The sequence below is a fragment of the Schistocerca nitens genome, chromosome 4, assembly GCF_023898315.1.
Source record: "Schistocerca nitens isolate TAMUIC-IGC-003100 chromosome 4, iqSchNite1.1, whole genome shotgun sequence".
In the NCBI taxonomy this organism is placed as follows: Eukaryota; Metazoa; Arthropoda; class Insecta; order Orthoptera; family Acrididae; genus Schistocerca; species Schistocerca nitens.
This window is the reverse complement of record NC_064617.1, coordinates 273414719-273434418: the sequence shown is the minus strand read 5'-3', so window position 1 is coordinate 273434418 and position 19700 is coordinate 273414719. Positions and strand designations below refer to the sequence as shown.

At 37.2% G+C, this 19700-nt stretch overlaps 1 protein-coding gene across 1 annotated transcript in view; it reads left to right on the top strand.

Annotated features, from left to right (window-relative positions):
* The window catches only part of LOC126252249 (agrin-like), a gene marked incomplete at its 5' end in the record, with an annotated part of 306781 nt that overhangs the window by 194327 nt on the left and 92754 nt on the right, over nucleotides 1-19700 (top strand). The window contains 2 exons of the mRNA XM_049953122.1: nucleotides 318-495; nucleotides 16253-16480. Of these exons, the coding sequence (XP_049809079.1) occupies nucleotides 318-495; nucleotides 16253-16480 (406 nt within the window). The remainder of the gene's footprint in view (nucleotides 1-317; nucleotides 496-16252; nucleotides 16481-19700) is intronic.

Below are 19700 nucleotides of genomic sequence, written 5' to 3'. Positions count from 1 at the left end.
AATTGATATCTGACATGTGTCACAATCTGATATTAATTTCAGGATCATTAATACACATCATTTTTGTGTGCAAGCACTTACTATGAATTTGATTATATAGACTTCATGTCTGTGATAACTCATGAACAGTAAATGAACAATGTTTATTTTATAAAGAGTCCCTTTTTTATTTATTACAAACTTTCTTGTAAAACATGCCTATGCTATGATGTAACTTCCAAATAATAAAAGCTGTTATTCAAGAAATCTCATCAATCTAATGTGACTAGTTCACCTAAATACTAATATTAAAATAATTTTAATTTCCCTCAAAACAGCTTACAAAATACCATCATTTGATGGGAAGTCATATATTCAGCTGAAACGCCTGAAAGCTTACAATAAATTAAGTGTAGAACTGGAATTCAGTACATACACCAACAATGGCATCATCCTGTACAATCAACAGAAATCTGATGGAACAGGAGATTTTGTTTCTTTGGCTGTCATCAATGGGTAAGTCATAAAGTAGTTATTTTGAAGTACCAGTACAATTTAACCTTAATATATTATCCTTGCAATCATCACTGTCTTTACCACCTGCGATGTAGGATGTGACACCTCCACTGTGTTTGGATGAGGTACCCTGCTCACCATGTATGAACCTTCAAAAATTTGGAAAAATTCTCTATCTTGTTATTAGTATCTGATGATTTTTTTGTCATCTTTATCAAATTTGTCTTTGTTGAGAACACATTGTGGTATTCCCAAAGCAAATTCTTTAATTTTCCCTTTACAGCTTTGTTAATTCCTATAATTTCCATTACTTCAACTCATATTCCATTGTTTGACACATGTATTTCACTATTGAGCTGACTATTCTTTTCTTTAGCAACGTAATCTCATTTTATTGGATTTCTATTGAAAGCATTAGCTCATCACCTTCATGTAGCATCAGTTCTGTGCTTCTTTGCAAAGACTAGTAATATTTGCAAACTTTGTCTTTGTTTTGTTATAAGAAAGGATCTGTTGGAGGAACATGCTGAGGTGGTAGGTTTTGAGACGGGTTGTATGACACAGAGTATAAAGGACCATTTACTTCGATGGTCATACTACCCTTCTCAAAATCTAGTATCTTGGCATGATCTACCAATGGATCCTTTCTTATAATAAAACTGATACATACATCTTTTACCATCGTAGCAGTAACTCTCAACAATGTTTCTTGTTTCCGTATTTCTAGTAATACTCGTTTTTTTATTCTTATCTCCAGTATCATCTATGATCACAAACCTCTGTATCTGTAATACTGGTACTCTCTCTCCATTTATTATTTTTCCATAAAGTCCTCCTAGAATGGTGCGTATTTTGCTGCTGGTGTCAATGGCTGCTACTGTTCAGTAACATTAATTTTAACACTTGCCACAAACTGATGATTCCCTTTACTATCATTCCTTATTCCTTTCCTCTTATGTATGTTTCCTTGGTCACAATCATTATACTGTCTATAGTCAGAAAAATGTTAACCACTTTGTCTCCCATCTATTGCTTTTCTGGAAAAATCATTAGTGTATCTTTCATTCTGATTTGTGGGAACATTGTTTAATCATAAGTAAACAGTAACTTAAACTTATATGTAATCACCAGTCTTTCAATTTATTTATATCTGCCTGAATAGTTCCTATGGTCCTTTGTTTACTTTTTAGTCACTACTTAAATGAGTTTATATGATTTCTGTTTTTACCGTGAGTGAGAAGTGTGTGACATGCCGTAGGATCGTTAGTTCCGGGGTATGGTGTGATGGGTGCTGTAGTTTCTTTCATTGGGGCGAATGTAGTGGCGTGGGAAATGGGGACATAAATGAGGCTCACCAGTGGTATTGTAAGATCTGTAGTTGAGATAGGAAAATACTGGAACAGGAATTGAAAATTGCAGCTCTTCAAGCTGACCTAGACAAGGCAAGGAAGGATCTGGACAGGTTAAAGAGGGAGAAGGGTGAACAGAGGTGGGAAGTGGCAACAGGGGGAACAGGCAAAGGAGAGCATCAGACAGCTTTGTCATAAATCTTGAAAATAGATTTGATCTGTTGCCTCAGTCAGAATCGGATGAGCCTCATGTAACTGAAGCTGTATAAAGGGTACAACAAGCTTTCAACGACTTGAAAAAGGTAGGGAAATTTGTGAAGAGAAAGAAAGTTCTGTTGTTAGGTACTTCCCATGGTAGAGGTGTTGGCCAACTACTGCAGGAAAATCTAGGTCCAGAGTATCAGGTCACAAACTTTTTCAAGCCTAGTGCAGATCTGGGTCAGGTAACAGAGGATGTAGGTTCTTTATGCAAGGATTTCACCAAGGAAGATGCTGTGGTTGTAATGGGTGTTCCGGGAAATAGTATTGACAGAGACTCTGAATGTTCCATAGAGAGTAACCTGGTGAAGATAGCATCAGCAACGAAGCATACGAGTGTGGGATTTGTGTCTGTGTTGAGACGCCATGATCGGCCTCATTTGAACTCTTCCGTAGGGAGGGTGAACTTGAAGTTGGAGTGGCTGCTTAGGACGGATATAGGGTCCCATATTGGTTTGATTCCTGTGGATGCTATCGATAGGTGGGACTACACTAGGCATGGCCTTCACCTCTATAGGAAAGGGAAGGGAAAACTGTCTGGGTTGATTGCAGAAAACTTAAGGGGGGAACACTGTCACAAGTGGTAAAATACCAGTGGTCACAGGTGTCAGGGGGGTGTCTGTTTTAGGATAGGGAAGGGGGAAAGAAAACGAGTTTTAAGAGAGATTGGCAGACACACTCAGTTTGAGAAAACAGATGAACTGGAGTCAGATTTTAGCATACAGCCTCCATTTAAACAATGTTTAACAGAAAGAAATCAGAAACTGCCAGTTCATCTTCACCACAGCAGCTATAATCCCATTAGTATGCAGTATCAGTTATCTTTATTACACCAGAACATTTCAGGACTCAGAAATAAAGTAGATGAAATATTCATTTGTATCGATGAAATGAATTCATCTAACCAAATTGACATAATCTGCCTCTCTGAACATCAAGTGACCACTGGTATAGATATGTCAGACATTTCAGGATTTAAGCTAGCTTCCTACTTCTGCAGAGTAGATATGGATGAAGGAGGAGTTGCCACATTTATTAAAAACTGCCATAAATTCAAGAACATTGACATTAATAAATTCTGTTTAGAGCAGCATCTAGAAGCATGTGCAACAGAAGTAGAGTTCCGTAACAGATCCTATATAATAGTAACTATTTACTGAGCACTTGCAGGAAATTATAATCTATTCATAAATCGTCTAGAAGCTCTTTTGGGTTATTTGACAGGAAGAAACAAAGAAATTTTGATTGCTGGTGACTTTAATACAGATTTTCTATTCCAATCTTCCAGTAAACATTCACTGCAGTTAGTAATGTTGTCTTTCAATCTAACTCACACTGTAAACTTTCCAACTAGGATCACTAAATCCTCAAGGACAGCCATTGATAACATTTTTAAAAACAAATCAAAGGAACAAAATCATATCATAAAACATGCAGCTCCTTGTTTTAGACGTAAATTCTAAGCAGATTATCAAGACAGCTAAATCTGAGTACAGGAGGGTAGTCAATCAACCAAAAATTGAGTGTTTTAGAAAACTGCTCAAAGATATGAACTGAAAAGATGTTTATAGTGCTCACGACATGAATGAAAAATATAACACATTCATGAACAATGTCAGTACCATGTTTGAAAACTGTTTTCCTCTAAAAGTTACTCAAATTAAACAGATTCTCTCAGTTGGTGGGACTATACCAGGCATGGCCTACATCTCAACAGGAAAGGGAAGGGGAAACTGGCTGGGGTAATAGCAGGAAATTTAAGCGGGGGAGGCACTGCCATGAATGGTAAAATACCAGTGGTTACAGGTGTTGGAGCAGCACCTTTTTTAGGATAGGTAAGACAGAAAGATGTCAAGTTCTACGAGAGGTCAGGATTGAAACAAATCTTCAGTTTAGGTAAGAAATTAAACAGCACAATTCTAGCACATTGGATCACCAATCACAGCTGTCAATTATAAATTTTCACCAATCACCAGAAATTTTATCTCCACCAAGTTGTATCTCAGTCCTAGGTAATTGCATTGATGAATTAAAGTCACCCAACCCAGTTGACATAATCTGCCTCTCTGAACACCATGTGACCACTGGTATAGGAACTAGGCCTAAGCACAATGAGAAACTCAGACAGGAGAGTACTGCAAATGTTAGAATAAGGAAAGGTTCTCATAAAAGTGTAATTAAAAATAAGGTAAGTATATTTCATCAAAATATTGGGAGTTTAAAGAATAAAATAGATGAGCTTCTGGTTTGTTTAGAAGATTTAGAAGCTGAGGATGAAATAGATATACTATGCCTGTCTGAGCATCACATTGTTACTGATATGGAAAAGGTAAATGTAAGTGGATATAAGCTCTCTGCACATGTAATGAGAGAAAATATGGAGAAAGGAGGAGTTGCCATATATGTCAAAAGTTATCATTGTGCAAAAAGTATAGAAACAAAAACGTTTTGTGTAGAGAAACATATAGAAGCATGTGCCTGTGAGCTTAAATTAAAGAAAGGCACATTTATAATTGTAACTGTATATAGGTCCCCATCAGGAAATTTTCAACTATTTCTGAAAAATTTGTGCTCCTTGTTGTGCTATCTGTCAGACAGGGGGAAGCATATTATTATTTGTGGGGACTTCAATGTAGATTCTCTGAAAGAGGGTAATAGGAAAAATGACCTTGAAGTATTACTCGGTTCTTTCAATTTGACACCCGTTATTGATTTTCCTACTCAGGTGGTAAAGGATAGCAGCTCACTGATAGATAACTTCTTTATAGACCAAGATAAGTTTAACCAGATAAATGCTCAGCCTGTTGAGAATGGTCTTTCTGATCATGGTGCACAGCTAGTTACAATATATGACATAGCTCCATTCAGCAATACTAAACAGTCCTCCAAAGTAGTACGTTCAGTCAACGATTTAACAATTGCAAATTTCAGGGAAAGCCTACAGCAGTTAGACTGGGATGAGGTGTACCGTGAACCTGATGCCAATTTAAAATATAATTTATTTCATGACATTTTTATAAATGCATTTGAAAACTGCTTCCCCAAGAAAATAGTTAAATATACTCGTAAGAAACCTTGTAACAAACCATGGCTTACTAAGGCTATAAAAATATCTTGTAACCGGAAAAGGGAAATGTATCTGACAGCAAGGAAGAGTAGTGACCCAGAAACTATCAAACATTATAAAAACTATGTGTTATATTAAGAAAAGTTATTAAAAAATCCATGAGTATGTGTATCACGTCTGAAATCAGCAACTCTGATAATAAAATTAAAACAATTTGGAATATTATTAAAAGAGAAATAGGTCAACCAAGAGCAGAGGAAGACAGTATTACCATAAAATTGAATGAAAACTTTACGAACAAAAAGTCAGAAGTTGAAAATATTTTAAATAATCATTTTCTAAATGTTGTGGATATAGTAGGATCCAGGTGTTCATTAGAAGATGCTAGGCTGTTAATGGAAGAGGCCATACCTATGCAATTTGATACAATTGAAATCTCACCCACTTCTCCCTCTGAAATTAGGAAAATAATAAACTTGCTTAAAAGCAAAAACTCACATGGAATTGATGGCATTTCCAGCAAAATACTAAAAGCTTGTTCTCAACAGATAAGTAAGATTCTCAGCCACCTGTGTAATAGCTCTCTGGAACAGGGCATTTTCCCTGATAGACTGAAATATGCTATTGTTATACCTTTGCATAAAAAGGGGGATAGATCTGATGTCAACAATTACCATCCAATCTCCCTTCTAACAGCTTTATCCAAAATTTTTGAGAAATTAATGTGTTCAAGAGTACCTTCACATATCTGTAAAAATGAAGTACTAACAAAATGTCAGTTTGGTTTCCAGAAAGGTTTTTCAACAGAAAATGCCATATATGCTTTCACCAATCAAATTTTGAATGATCTGAATAACCGAACACCACCCATTGGGATTTTTGTGATCTCTCAAAGGCTTTTGATTGTGTAAATCATGAAATTCTGCTAGACAAGCTCAAGTATTGTGGCATGAGTGGGATAGTGCACAAATGGTTTAATTCGTACCTAACTGGAAGAGTGCAGAAAGTTGAAATATGTAGTTCTCATAAATGCAAAGATCAGCACATTCCTCAAACTGGGGAACTATCAAGAATGGGGTTCCACAAGGGTCAGTCTTGGGTCCTTTGTTGTTCTTAATATATATTAATGACTTGCCATTCTATATTCATGAAGAGGCAAAGTTAGTTCTCTTTGCTGATGATACAAGTATAGTAATCACACCTGACAAACAAGAATTAACTGATGAAATTGTCAATACTGTCTTTCAGAAAATTACTAAGTGGTTCCTTGTAAATGGACTCTCACTGAATTTTGATAAGACACAGTACATACAGTTCCGTACAGTGAATGGTATGACGCCATTAATAATTATAGACCTTAATCAGAAGCATATAGCTAAGGTAGAATATTCCAAATTTTTAGGTGTGTCCATTGATGAGAGATTAAATTGGAAGAAACACATTGATGATCTGCTGAAACGTTTGAGTTCAGCTACTTATGCAATAAGGGTCATTGCAATTTTGGTGATAAGCATCTTAGTAAATTAGCTTACTATGCCTATTTTCACTCATTGCTTTCATATGGCATCATATTTTGGGGTAATTCATCACTGAGGAATAAAGTATTTATTGCACAAAAGCATGTAATCAGAATAATAGCTGGAGTCCACCCAAGATCATCCTGCAGACATTTATTTAAGGATCTAGGGATATTCACAGTAGCTTCTCAGTATATATATTCTCTTATGAAATTTGTTATTAACAACCAAACCCAATTCAAAAGTAATAGCAGTGTGCATAACTACAATACGAGGAGAAAGGATGATCTTCATTATTCAAGAAAGGGGTGAATTATACTGGCACTAAAGTCTTTGGTCACTTGCCAAATAGTATCAAAAGTCTGACAGATAACCAACAAGTATTTAAGAAGAAATTAAAAGAATTTCTGAATGACAACTCCTTCTACTCCATAGAGGAATTTTTAGATATAAATTAAGGAAAAAAATTTTAAAAATAAAAAAATAAATAAATAAAAAATACAAAAAAATAAAAAAGTTGTTATATTAACTTAAGTATGTTGTTAAATTAACTTAATTATGTCATGTATTGGAAAATTTGACTCGTTCCACATCATTACGAAATATCGTATTCATGATCCATGGAACTAGTATTAATCTAATCTAATCTAATCTAATCTAATCTAATCAGAAGTCTATAATAAAACCATGGATTACACAAGGAATAAAGATTTCCTGTAAGACAAAAAGGAAAATGTATCTGTCGACCAAGAATAGCTCCAATGCTGATGATTTAGCTAAATACAAGGAATACTGTAAAACATTTAAAAAAAGTAATTCAGACATCTAAACAAATGCACTACGAGAAAAAGATAGCAATGTCAGGGAACAAAATAAAAACAATATGGGATATAGTGAAAGAGGAGACGGGTAGAACCATAAAGGAACAGGAGCAAATAGCCCTAAGGGTAGATTGCACATTAGTAACCGATGGGCATAGTGTGCCAAATCTATTTAACAAGTACTTTATAACCGTTACTGATAGAAAGGGACTGTCAGGATCAGTAAATAATGCCCCTGAATTTCTGAAACTAGCCTTTACAAATAGCTTCAGGTACATGAATATGTCACTCACTTCACCAAAAGAAATAACTTCCATAATAAAATCTTTAGAAACAAAGTGTTCTAGTGGTCATGATCAAATATCAACAAAGTTAATTAAGGCATGTTCTTGTGAGTTTAGTACAATTTTAAGTTACTTGTGTAACCAGTCAATTATAACTGGGACATTTCCTGACTGGCTAAAATATGCAGATGTTAAGCCTCTATTCAAGAAAGGGGATAAAGAGATACCATCAAAGTACAGACCGATTTTACTTTTGCCAGCATTCTCAAAAATTTTAGAAAAAGTAATGTACAGGCAGCTGCTCAACCATCAGACCACAAATAACATATTATCAAGAACACAGTTTGGATTTCTGAAGGGTTCTGATATCGAGAAGGCTATTTACACCTACATTGAAAATGTACTTAATTCATTAAATAACAAATTACCAGCAGCAGGTATTTTCTGTGATTTGTCAAAGGCATTTGATTGTGTGAACCATAACATCTTTTTAAAAAGATTATAATTCTATAGTTTCACGGTGGTGGTTCAAGTCATACCTCGCTAACAGGAAACAAATGGTGTCAGTGCAAGGGACTAGTGAATTAAGTCATCAGCCATCATCAGAATGGGAAGAAATTACATGTGGTGTCCCACAAGGATCCATCTTAGGACCATTGCTTTTTCTTGTGTACATTAATGATCTCTCATCAGTTACACTGTCAGAAGCAGAGTTTGTTTTGTTTGCAGATGACACAAGTATTGCAATAAATAGTATGTCAAGTGTAGTTCTAGAAAGATCTGCTAATGACATTTTCATGGATATTAATAAATGGTTTAAAGCCAACTCACTGACATTAAACTTCGAAAAGACTCACTATATGCAATTCAGAACCTGTGAGAGGTTTCCACCCAGCATATGCATAAAGTACGAAGAAGAGCAGATAGAAGAGGTTGACAGCCTTAAATTCCTGGGATTACAACTTGATAATAAATTCAGTTGGGAGGAGAACACCACAGAACTGCAGAAACACCTTAACAAATCTGTATTTGCAATTCGAGCGTTAGCAGACATATGTGACATAAAAATGAAAAAGCTTGGATACTTTGCCTACTTTCATTCCATAATGTCATATGGTATAATGGACTCTTCAAGTCAAACAAAAGTTTTCAGAGTCCAAAAGCGTGTAAAACATATTATTTGTGGAGTAAATTCACGGACGTCCTGTAGAAACCTCTTTAAAGAACTGGGTATACTAACTACTGCCTCTCAGTATACACTCCTGGAAATGGAAAAAAGAACACATTGACACTGGTGTGTCAGACCCACCATACTTGCTCCGGACACTGCGAGAGGGCTGTACAAGCAATGATCACACGCACGGCACAGCGGACACACCAGGAACCACGGTGTTGGCCGTCGAATGGCGCTAGCTGCGCAGCATTTGTCCACCGCCGCCATCAGTGTCAGCCAGTTTGCCGTGGCATACGGAGCTCCATCGCAGTCTTTAACACTGGTAGCATGCCGCGACAGCATGGACGTGAACCGTATGTGCAGTTGACGGACTTCGAGCGAGGGCGTATAGTGGGCATGCGGGAGGCCGGGTGGACGTACCGCCGAATTGCTCAACACGTGGGGCGTGAGGTCTCCACAGTACATCGATGTTGTCGCCAGTGGTCGGCGGAAGGTGCACGTGCCCGTCGACCTGGGACCAGACCGCAGCGACGCACGGATGCACGCCAAGACCGTAGGATCCTACGCAGTGCCGTAGGGGACCGCACCGCCACTTCCCAGCAAATTAGGGACACTGTTGCTCCTGGGGTATTGGCGAGGACCATTCGCAACCGTCTCCATGAAGCTGGGCTACGGTCCCGCACACCGTTAGGCCGTCTTCCGCTCACGCCCCAACATCGTGCAGCCCGCCTCCAGTGGTGTCGCGACAGGCGTGAATGGAGGGACGAATGGAGACGTGTCGTCTTCAGCTATGAGAGTCGCTTCTGCCTTGGTGCCAATGATGGTCATATGGGTGTTTGGTGCCGTGCAGGTGAGCGCCACAATCAGGACTGCATACGACCGAGGCACACAGGGCCAACACCCGGCATCATGGTGTGGGGAGCGATCTCCTACACTGGCCGTACACCACTGGTGATCGTCGAGGGGACACTGAATAGTGCACGGTACATCCAAACCGTCATCGAACCCATCATTCTACCATTCCTAGACCGGCAAGGGAACTTTCTGTTCCAACAGGACAATGCACGTCCGCATGTATCCCGTGCCACCCAACGTGCTCTAGAAGGTGTAAGTCAACTACCCTGGCCAGCAAGATCTCCGGATCTGTCCCCCATTGAGCATGTTTGGGACTGGATGAAGCGTCGTCTCACGCGGTCTGCACGTCCAGCACGAACGCTGGTCCAACTGAGGCACCAGGTGGAAATGGCATTGCAAGCCGTTCCACAGGACTACATCCAGCATCTCTACGATCGTCTCCATGGGAGAATAGCAGCCTGCATTGCTGCGAAAGGTGGATATACACTGTACTAGTGCCGACATTGTGCATGCTCTGTTGCCTGTGTCTATGTGCCTGTGGTTCTGTCAGTGTGATCATGTGATGTATCTGACCCCAGGAATGTGTCAATAAAGTTTCCCCTTCCTGGGACAATGAATTCACGGTGTTCTTATTTCAATTTCCAGGAATGTATTTACTCCTTAACGAAATTTGTCCTAAATAATATATCTCTTTTTCCAACAAACAGCTCAGTTCATACATACAATACCAGGAACAAAAATGATCTGCACAAGGACTTAAAAGCACTTACTTTAGTTCAAAAAGGGGTCCACTACTCAGGAACACTCATCTTCAATAATTTGCCAGTAAACATAAAAAATTTAGTTACAAATAAAGATCAGTTTAAAAGGAGCCCGAAAGACTTACTAGTGGCCAACTCCTTCTACTCCATTGACAAATTAGTATTGTTATTTCAGCTTTAAAAAAAAAATTGAGATGTTCCACATCCATGAGGATCTCCTCAGCTCAGATCTATGGAACGAAAAACTAATCTAATCTAATTGTTATGGTTTCTGTCCCAATTATCCTTTGACTTCCATCTTACAATGTTTCAACTATTATACTTTGTTGCTTTTTCTAACAAAGCAACCACCTGACTCAGGGCCTTGCTAATATGCTCAGTTTTCTTTCTATGATTCCCGATGGAGTGTACATTTTTATAGCAATGAATTTGTGGCAAATATGTTCTTTCAAACAGTGGTCTTCAGTGCTAACATTTCAACTATTATTATTTACTTTTTAATTTTGAATTTGGCTTTTTCTTTACATTTCCAGCAGACGGTTCAGTATCTATATCATTAAAATCACTGACCTCATGGTAAATACTATTTACCTTCTCAAATACCTCCTTTGCAATACTTATGTCAGATTTTCTATCAGATTCTACTTTAACACCCAGGTTGACTGATCCTGATCATCTGGGACCAACTTACTATTTATATCAGAGACTGTCCTTATACATTCTTCAGTCTCGTCACTAACCATAGTTTGCCAAGTATTAGTGGCTACCTCAGTTTTGTTGACATCAAGAGTGCTTGCAGGTTTTTCCCTACACATGTCCATGAGTAAGTTCAAGGACATCATTATCTGCTCATCATTTTCTTTGATTAATTTCTACAGCATACATTTAATACTTGGTCACTGTTATAAACATAAACAAGTTAACAATGTAAATACAATAAAATCAAACACCATAAAATCGAAGATGGAATAATCACAATATTATGTAAAGGATAGACTGCTACTCATCGTATAGTGGAACACTGAGTTGCACACAGGTGCAACAAAAAGAAAAAGTTATTCAGGAATGTGTTCATACATGTTGAGGAAAAACAATGGTTGATCTGCCTACTGTCATTGTCCCATTGCTTACTGTTGTGAGCGTGTTCCAGTTATGGGTTTTGAAACAAAAATAATGATAATTTGTGTCACTGTTCTACCAAGCATAATGTCCATTTGTGAACTTTCAGTATAAGTGTCTCAGTTATTTAGATTTGTTTTCGATTTTGTAACTAGAGGAAAATATAAAAGTGCATGCTGCAGTTGTAGAAAATGTTGAAAGTTTTTCTAACTACAAGTAACTGTAGTTAAACAACAGATGTTCCCTCACTTTTGAGAATAAATGCATGCTGACTGTCATACACTGCAATAGTTCTGAGATGGTTATACAACAATTCTCATGATACTTCATTAATTGTACTTCTTAAAGAAAAACCTAGTGATTTTAAATTAATTATAATTTTTGTAATATCTTTCCCAAATGTCCATAAAGTTTTATTCTAGTTTGATGGTGTTCAAACTTTTTAGCTGCAAGGCAACCTTGGCCTAAACATAAACACCTGTAGGCCGTTTCACACGTATCTGACATGAAGTTTGGGTTAAGTAAACTTAAGTTTAAAAAAAAGTAACTGTTGTTATTTCATTATTAACTACTAATATAACAAACTTTAATCAACTTTAACATTGTTACATCTTAATTTTGCAACAGAATAAATGGAAAGAGTGAGCTTGCTTCTTCAGCAGGGCCAGCTCAATGTCCAAGCAACACACCAAGCTGAGAGGGGCTCCAGAAGCACAAAATTTGTATATAGGGTGTATCATAATTAGTAGTGAAAATAATCCATTTTCACACTTATTTGTTTTAGTTTTATTTGTAAAGGCCTTACTAAGTACTCAAGGAATGGCAACTAACATATGTGAAGAGAAAGGAGGGGAGGAGTGTCAAATGATATGTCACTTTCATGGAAATGTGTTCTCACACTGCCCCTGAGCATCAGATTGGAAATAGTGACTCATGTCTCTTTCTCCACAGTCATTCATGATCTTTATTTCATGCTGATGGCTCCCAGTGCTGAAAAATCTACCTCATGTGAGTTGGTTGTTGCAAAAGGTATCATAACTTGTGGAGAATTGTGACATACTTGCTGATACTTCTGCTCCATGAAACTCCAAAATGCAAGGAATGATGAGGAAATGATCTTCAATTTCAATGTGGAGTCTGAAGGAACATCAATAAATCACTCTTGTTCTTCAGTGGTAAATGTTGATGGAAGTTTTGCACTGAAAGGAGCTTTACTCCACTTGTAAATTTAACCTCCTTCTGAAAAGTAGAGGGTAGTTACGATTAAATTTTCACTACTTGAAAGATCCCCCATGAAAAATGAGTGATCTTAGGACAATAACACTTTGTGGAATCATTTGTAAGGACCTGCATAAGAGAAATAATGAATAAAACATTGAAAGAAACACATTTCAATTTCCACATGAGAAGGTAACATTTATTAATTCATACCTTGTTTACATTCCAGGTTACAAATGTTGCTTAGTATGACAACTATCTGCATCCATGACAGTCTGGAACTGCACTAGAGACACCATTTCACAATTGTTCATAACATTTTTTGAACAGTGGACCATCTAATGTCCAGCTCATGCTCTGCTTGAAGATAACACATTGCATCCAGCATTCTCAGCCTTGGCAACAGTAACTTCTTCAACAGTTTTTGGTGCAATTTACCATTGGTCTCTCCCAGGAGCAGTTACCCAAGTTGCCAATTAATTCGAACTTCTTCAACCACAGTGCAGAAAGAGGACCTCTCCATATTCATGTAATGCATCAATACTCATGAAGAGCAGCAGGACAATTGTTGTTGTTTTCATATAAAAGACCCATATTGACTGTGTGCAACTGTAATGCACACTGTCACTTGTGTTTCAGCCCTGTGTTGCCATACCATTACCAGCACCTAATGAATGTCACAGCAGTAACATTGCTGACAACATAAATTGTGCAGCGCACAGTCTGAACTCCATTCCTATAAAGTTATGTGCCCACATGTGAAATGTTTTTCTGTCCACACTGGTTGTAGTAGTGAAAGTTTAATTATAACCCCCCTGTACTTGAGAATGTAATCACTGATTTTAATTACACGATCCACAAACTCAGATTTCAGTCTTTTATTCAGCTGAAATTCTTTGTCTTCTAAAACCATCTGAAGAGCATGGAAAAAGTAATAGATTTCCAAATAATCCAGAATTTTTTTCCATAATAGTAGTTTCTTTCTGAAAGCTGAAATGTAGTCTGAGAGTATGCTGGCCTCACTACCTTGGAGGGATACATGTAATTAACTGAATTTTTCAAAGATATCACAAAGATATGCCAGCTTCAAACCAATGACACTGTCTATGATTTTCTTTGAACACAAATGTTTCTCCTGAACAAGGTAGGAGTAAAGTTTATTTTTGAGTTCACACCCCTGTTCAAGGCATTCCCTAGTGAAAACCAATGGGAGTTACTTAGCTATGTGTTCCATTGATCAATCTCACAGTAATCATTATGATGTGAAATGTGCCAAGTGCATAATAAATGGACACATGAATCAAGATTAAAATAAATAAATAAAAATAAAAAAGCTTAAAATTTTTATTGCTTACTCCATTCCCTTAAAGGGCACAAAATGTGTATATTATACCTATAGATTTATTTATTCTTGTTTGAGAATTCATCTTTGGTATAGAAGGAGTTGTAAAGGGGATATGATTTCAATTTATTTTTAAAACTATTACTGCTGTCTGTCAGACATTTTATTTCATCTGGTAATTTATTGAAAAGTCTTACAGCAGTGTATTTTACCCCTTTCTGTGCCAAGATAGGTTAAGTAGAGGATAGTGTAAGTCTTTCGTTCTTCTGGTATTATAATCATGAATGTCACTGTTGTTTTTAAACAGGTCCATGTTGTTGAGAACAAATTTTTTTACTGAGTAAATGTACTGTCAGGCTGTTCTAACAATTCCTAACCTTTTAAACAGATGCCTACAAGATGTGCAACTGTGAACCCCACACATTATTCTAACCACTTTCTTTTGAGCAGTGAATACTTTTTGTCTAAGTGTTGAGTTATGCCAAAATGTTATTTCATATGACATCAGAGAATGAAAGTATCCGAAGTATGTTAGCTTGCTAATTTCTATATCCTCAAAATTAGCAATTATTCTGATTGCAAAAGTTGCTCAACCTAGTTGCTTTAGGAGATCCAAAATATGAATTTTCCAATTAAGATTCTCATCTATACATACACCCAAAAACTTAGTATGCTCTACCCTGGCTGCTGACTTCTGTCGATGTGCTATATTTATTGAAGGAACTGTACTCCTGTACTCTTTGCAATAGAAAATTGGATGTACTTTGTTTTTTCAAAGTTTATGGTGTCACTGTAGGCACCGTCTGTGCCCACTGCCTATGTAAAAGGTTCTATAGAATTACATACCTCAGCAATCGACTTTTGATTGAACTGCATTTTGTTTAGACATTTGCGACAAGTTAAAACTGAGCACCATACTTGGAGTCTCACCAGGATCTTTGTATTTTGCAAGTGGTTTGTTACCAATTGTTCCATCCGTATGCACCTCACTGCTAAGCTCAAAGTTTGAATTGTCACTTGTTGCTGTCCACATCTTCCAATTTCCACATAGGCTGTACCGCTATGCTGTTCAATTAGCATCTGTGAGGGAAATGATGCAGTTCCACCCATGGTGCAGGGCAGAACATACACAGTTGAGTCTAATATAACAACAAAAATAGTCAATTTTTGACAATATAATGCAACTGGATGGATAAAAAAATCTACTCGCCAAGCGGCAGCAGAATATGCACATAAAAAATGGTTATAATTATGCAAGCTTTCAGAGCCAGAGGCTCCTTCTTCTGGCAGAAGGGTTGAAGGGGAAGGAAGAGGGGTGAAGGAAAAGGACAGGAGAGGTCTCAGGAAAGGGGTAGATTTTGGAAAGTCACCTGGAACAGCGGGTCAAGGGAAACTTAACAGACAGGATGAGTTGGAAATACTGACTGTTGTGGACTGCGCTGGATGAGATTTGAAAACCTGAGTACTTAAAGATGGAAGACAGGGTAATGTGCTAGACAGAGATGACTGCTTAAACATCATGCATGAGTTAATAAGAGTGAAAATCTAAGTGGTTTGTACATAACAGAGGTGGGAGGGGGGCCACAAAAAATGGACAGGTAAGGCTTTAGTTTTCCACATCTTTAATTTTCTTTTCAGCTCTGCTACTCCCATCAGTCACTACTCCCATACATAATTATTACATGTTGCTCCATCGTATGAACAAAATGACAACTAACATTAAATCATGCATTTATGAAGATATGTTGATTAGATCTTATTTGTTCCTTAACCTCTCAGGGATCACCTCCCACAGTTTGTTCCTGTTGTTCAAAATCATCCTGCAGGTTCATTCAGCAATGTATTTTCGAATTGCTCCTTTCATAACCGTTTATTTTTAAATGATTTGAAATTCAATTTTATTAACAGTCGTCTGCTATGAGGTTATTTAGGTTAAAGTAATTCAGCATAATATAATGGCTTTAATAGTAATCTGTGTCCTTTATGTTTCAGGCATGTGGAGTTCCGCTACAATCTTGGTAGTGGACCAGTTTCAATAACATCACTTGAACGTGTTCAACTAGGTCGGAAGCATCATGTAATAGTGAAACGATACCATCGAGATGGTGTCTTACGACTAGATGGTGGAGAAGATGTCACTGGTCAGACAAAAGGCTCACTTCGTGCGCTTGACTTGGGAGAGGACGCCTTCATTGGATATGTGCCCACCAATGTCTCCAAGTGTGTGGGACATCAACCACGGGTATCCCATGTGGATCTCCTAGCTATGTTCTGCCATCAGTCATGTCTTCCTATTAATGTCAGAATGTGATAAATAATGTCATTGTGCTAATTACAGTTATAATTTGAATTATTTCCTTGCAATAATTACTCAATAAAAGTTTCATAATTAATTCTGTTGACCAAAAAACTGATGTGAATGACATACAGTCATGACACAAGGGTCATTGACTAAAAGAATATGATTTTTTATTAAGAATCTATTATGAGAATGGAATACAACACTTATTTATTTTTCAGTTTAATCACTGTCAAGTTCTATGCACTTATGTTAGTGCTGAACAAGCTTCTCAGTTCTACATGCAAAGAATTATCGGGGGCATTTGCATAACTAGTTATGTACTGCTGCCTGGATTCCTCATCAGTGAACCTTGAACCACTAAGAGCTTCTTTCAGTGGGTTAAAAATGCACCCAACTTTCACCTCCCATTAAAGTGCAGTAAAGAAACACCTCCTCTTCTGCCTTGTACTATTACAAAGGCTCCCTGCACACATCCATGTGCCTCTCTTTCCTTTCCGATGTCAAATGTTTTTGGACCTACCTCACTCACACTTCCTTGAACATCAGTACTTCATGAACAGTATGGTTGGCTCATCTGACACTAATGTTCATTGCTGCTGCAATAACACTCACTGATATATGCCTGTTTTCCCATATCAGTCCATCAACCCACACAATGTTATTCTCCATGATGATACAGACAGAGCATCCTGGGTGTGGTGAATCTTTGGCACTTGTTACACCTCTTTTGAACTTATCTGCCCACTCATACACTGAAGTTTGACTCAAACAATTTTTACTGTATTGCACTGCCATCTGACAATGAATTTTGATTGATTTCAACTCTTCAGCTATAACACTTCACTGGTCCACATTGGTGAAAACCTGCTTGGGTGTTGCCATCTTATGTTACTCATTCCCAGCATCCTGTTTATGAGGTAGGCGTGCCAGGCCCATCTGATAATAGTTCTATACACCACCAAAAAATAACAACGGAGGACAAGCTTTGTTGAAGTTTTGTGTTTCCATACAACACTCACACAACATCATTTATTGAATGGACCTTGTATAAACAGTCAGGCATCTGATTTGGTACACTGTGTCTTTGAAATATGGAAAGTGACTTTTGTTAGTTATAGCATTCAAGGGTTTTGAGAAAAAAATATCAAACTTTTGTGAAGATTAAAACATAAGCTTCCAAACCTAAAAGAACATTCTGGGACTTACTTTTGTTGATTTGTTCTTCAAATATACCGGTAATAATAATTAAGTATCACAACAAATATTTTATGAATAACCGTTTTTCCCCGTTCAGAAGGATAACCAGCCTGTGGCTGTGATATGTAGTAACTGTGACAAACACAGCTCCAGTTGCAACAGAGATTTATTTGGCACAACCAATTTTCACTCTGATGATGGTCATTATCAAGTGATAACAGCCAGAGACATCCTGACTAACAGATTTACTAATTCACATAATTTTCTTCTGGCTGATGTGCTTTTACTTTTGTTAAAGAATACACTTGACACATTAATGTATGATTTCAAACTGTATCAGTGACTGAGAGACATTGAGTGTGATTGTTTATAATAGAACAAAGAATGAGAAATACAAAAAGAACACTGTGTCACTAAAGAACTTCCAGAGAGCTGCTTGTGACTGCTCCTCTGTCAAAGTTTTTGAAACATTTTCATAATAGATGAAAAAGAAACTGGAAAACTATTGCTATACTATGAAATGCTGTGTAGATATAGAATAATTATAATACTTGTACTGAAGTAACATTTCAGATCTCATTTATACTGAGATAATACTTGAGAAATTATTTAGAAGAATGAAGCTCAGTTGAATCAAATGAGTTTGAACTCTAAGTGCACAATGCAATTGTAGAAAAAGCAATTTACCACTCATACAGTCTATTGAACTAAGTAACTCCAAATTCAATTTACATAACTAGTGTAAGTTAATAATGATGAAAAAGGAGAAAGAAAGGAGGAAAATGGAACCAATGTCTGCTAATAGTGTAATGCTTTAGGAAACACTGGAAAAATATGATCAGATACATGGACAAAGAAGTGGAAGAAGAGCATGTACTTGGGGACATAAGTGAAAAACATGAAAACAGAATTCACTGTACACAATGGAGTATCATAATCAACATATACATTTACCAGTGTAGCAGTTTACTGTTATGTGCATAGCAAAAGAGGAAGCATGTTGTCAATACTGACACTAAAAAAATTGCACTGTTTTGAAGCACTAATAAATTAAGCTAAGTTAATTAGTTAAAAATTTCTGTTTAAAAGTTGGTATTTACAGAAATCTGATTATGGAACATCTGCTGCTGTCTAAATGTTAGCATACTCACACATGGGGAAATAATTGTAAATTAGCCAGAGTGAGATGCCAGAAATTCAGTGGTGTGTTGCAGATATCCTTCTTGTAAATTTATTGTTTAGCATAAATGATCTAAGACATCAAATTCTTTTACACATGAGTTGCAGCCATGTTCTGTGTCTATATGTAACTATCTGGTCTGTTTTTGGTTCAGATGCTTTGTTACTCTCATTGCACAGTTGATGATGTAGCAAAACTGAACAGGATGTTTAATCAGGTTACTGATTTCATCTTTAATACTTACCATGAAGAGACAGAATGGCTGGCAGCACTTACCTAAAGCTGCCAAAAGGAATACTTGAAGCAGCAAATAATGATTATGATATGAAAAGGATAACTGCTACTCACCATATAACAGAGATGCTGAGTCACAGATAGGCACAACAAAATGATTGTCAAACAAGCAAGCTTTCAGCCAGAAATGCCTTCATTGGAAGTAGACAAAAAACACACACACACATATTCAAGTGCAACTCATACGCACGTGACCAGGGTGCATGGAGGAGGAGGGACAGAAGTTGGTGTAGGGGATGATAAAGACATGCTTGTGGTAGTATACAGGGATAAGGTGGGGAGAGTGTAGGGCAGGTAGGTGCACTTGAGAGGTTAGATAGAGGCAGGGGGAAAGGGGGGGGGGGGGGGGGAGTTGCTGCCAGTGTAATGTCTCATTTCATATATTTTATATTTCTTTATTTAATTAAGAACCTACTGTGAAACATACATTACTTGTGATTTCTTGTTTGCACCCAAGTGTTCCATAG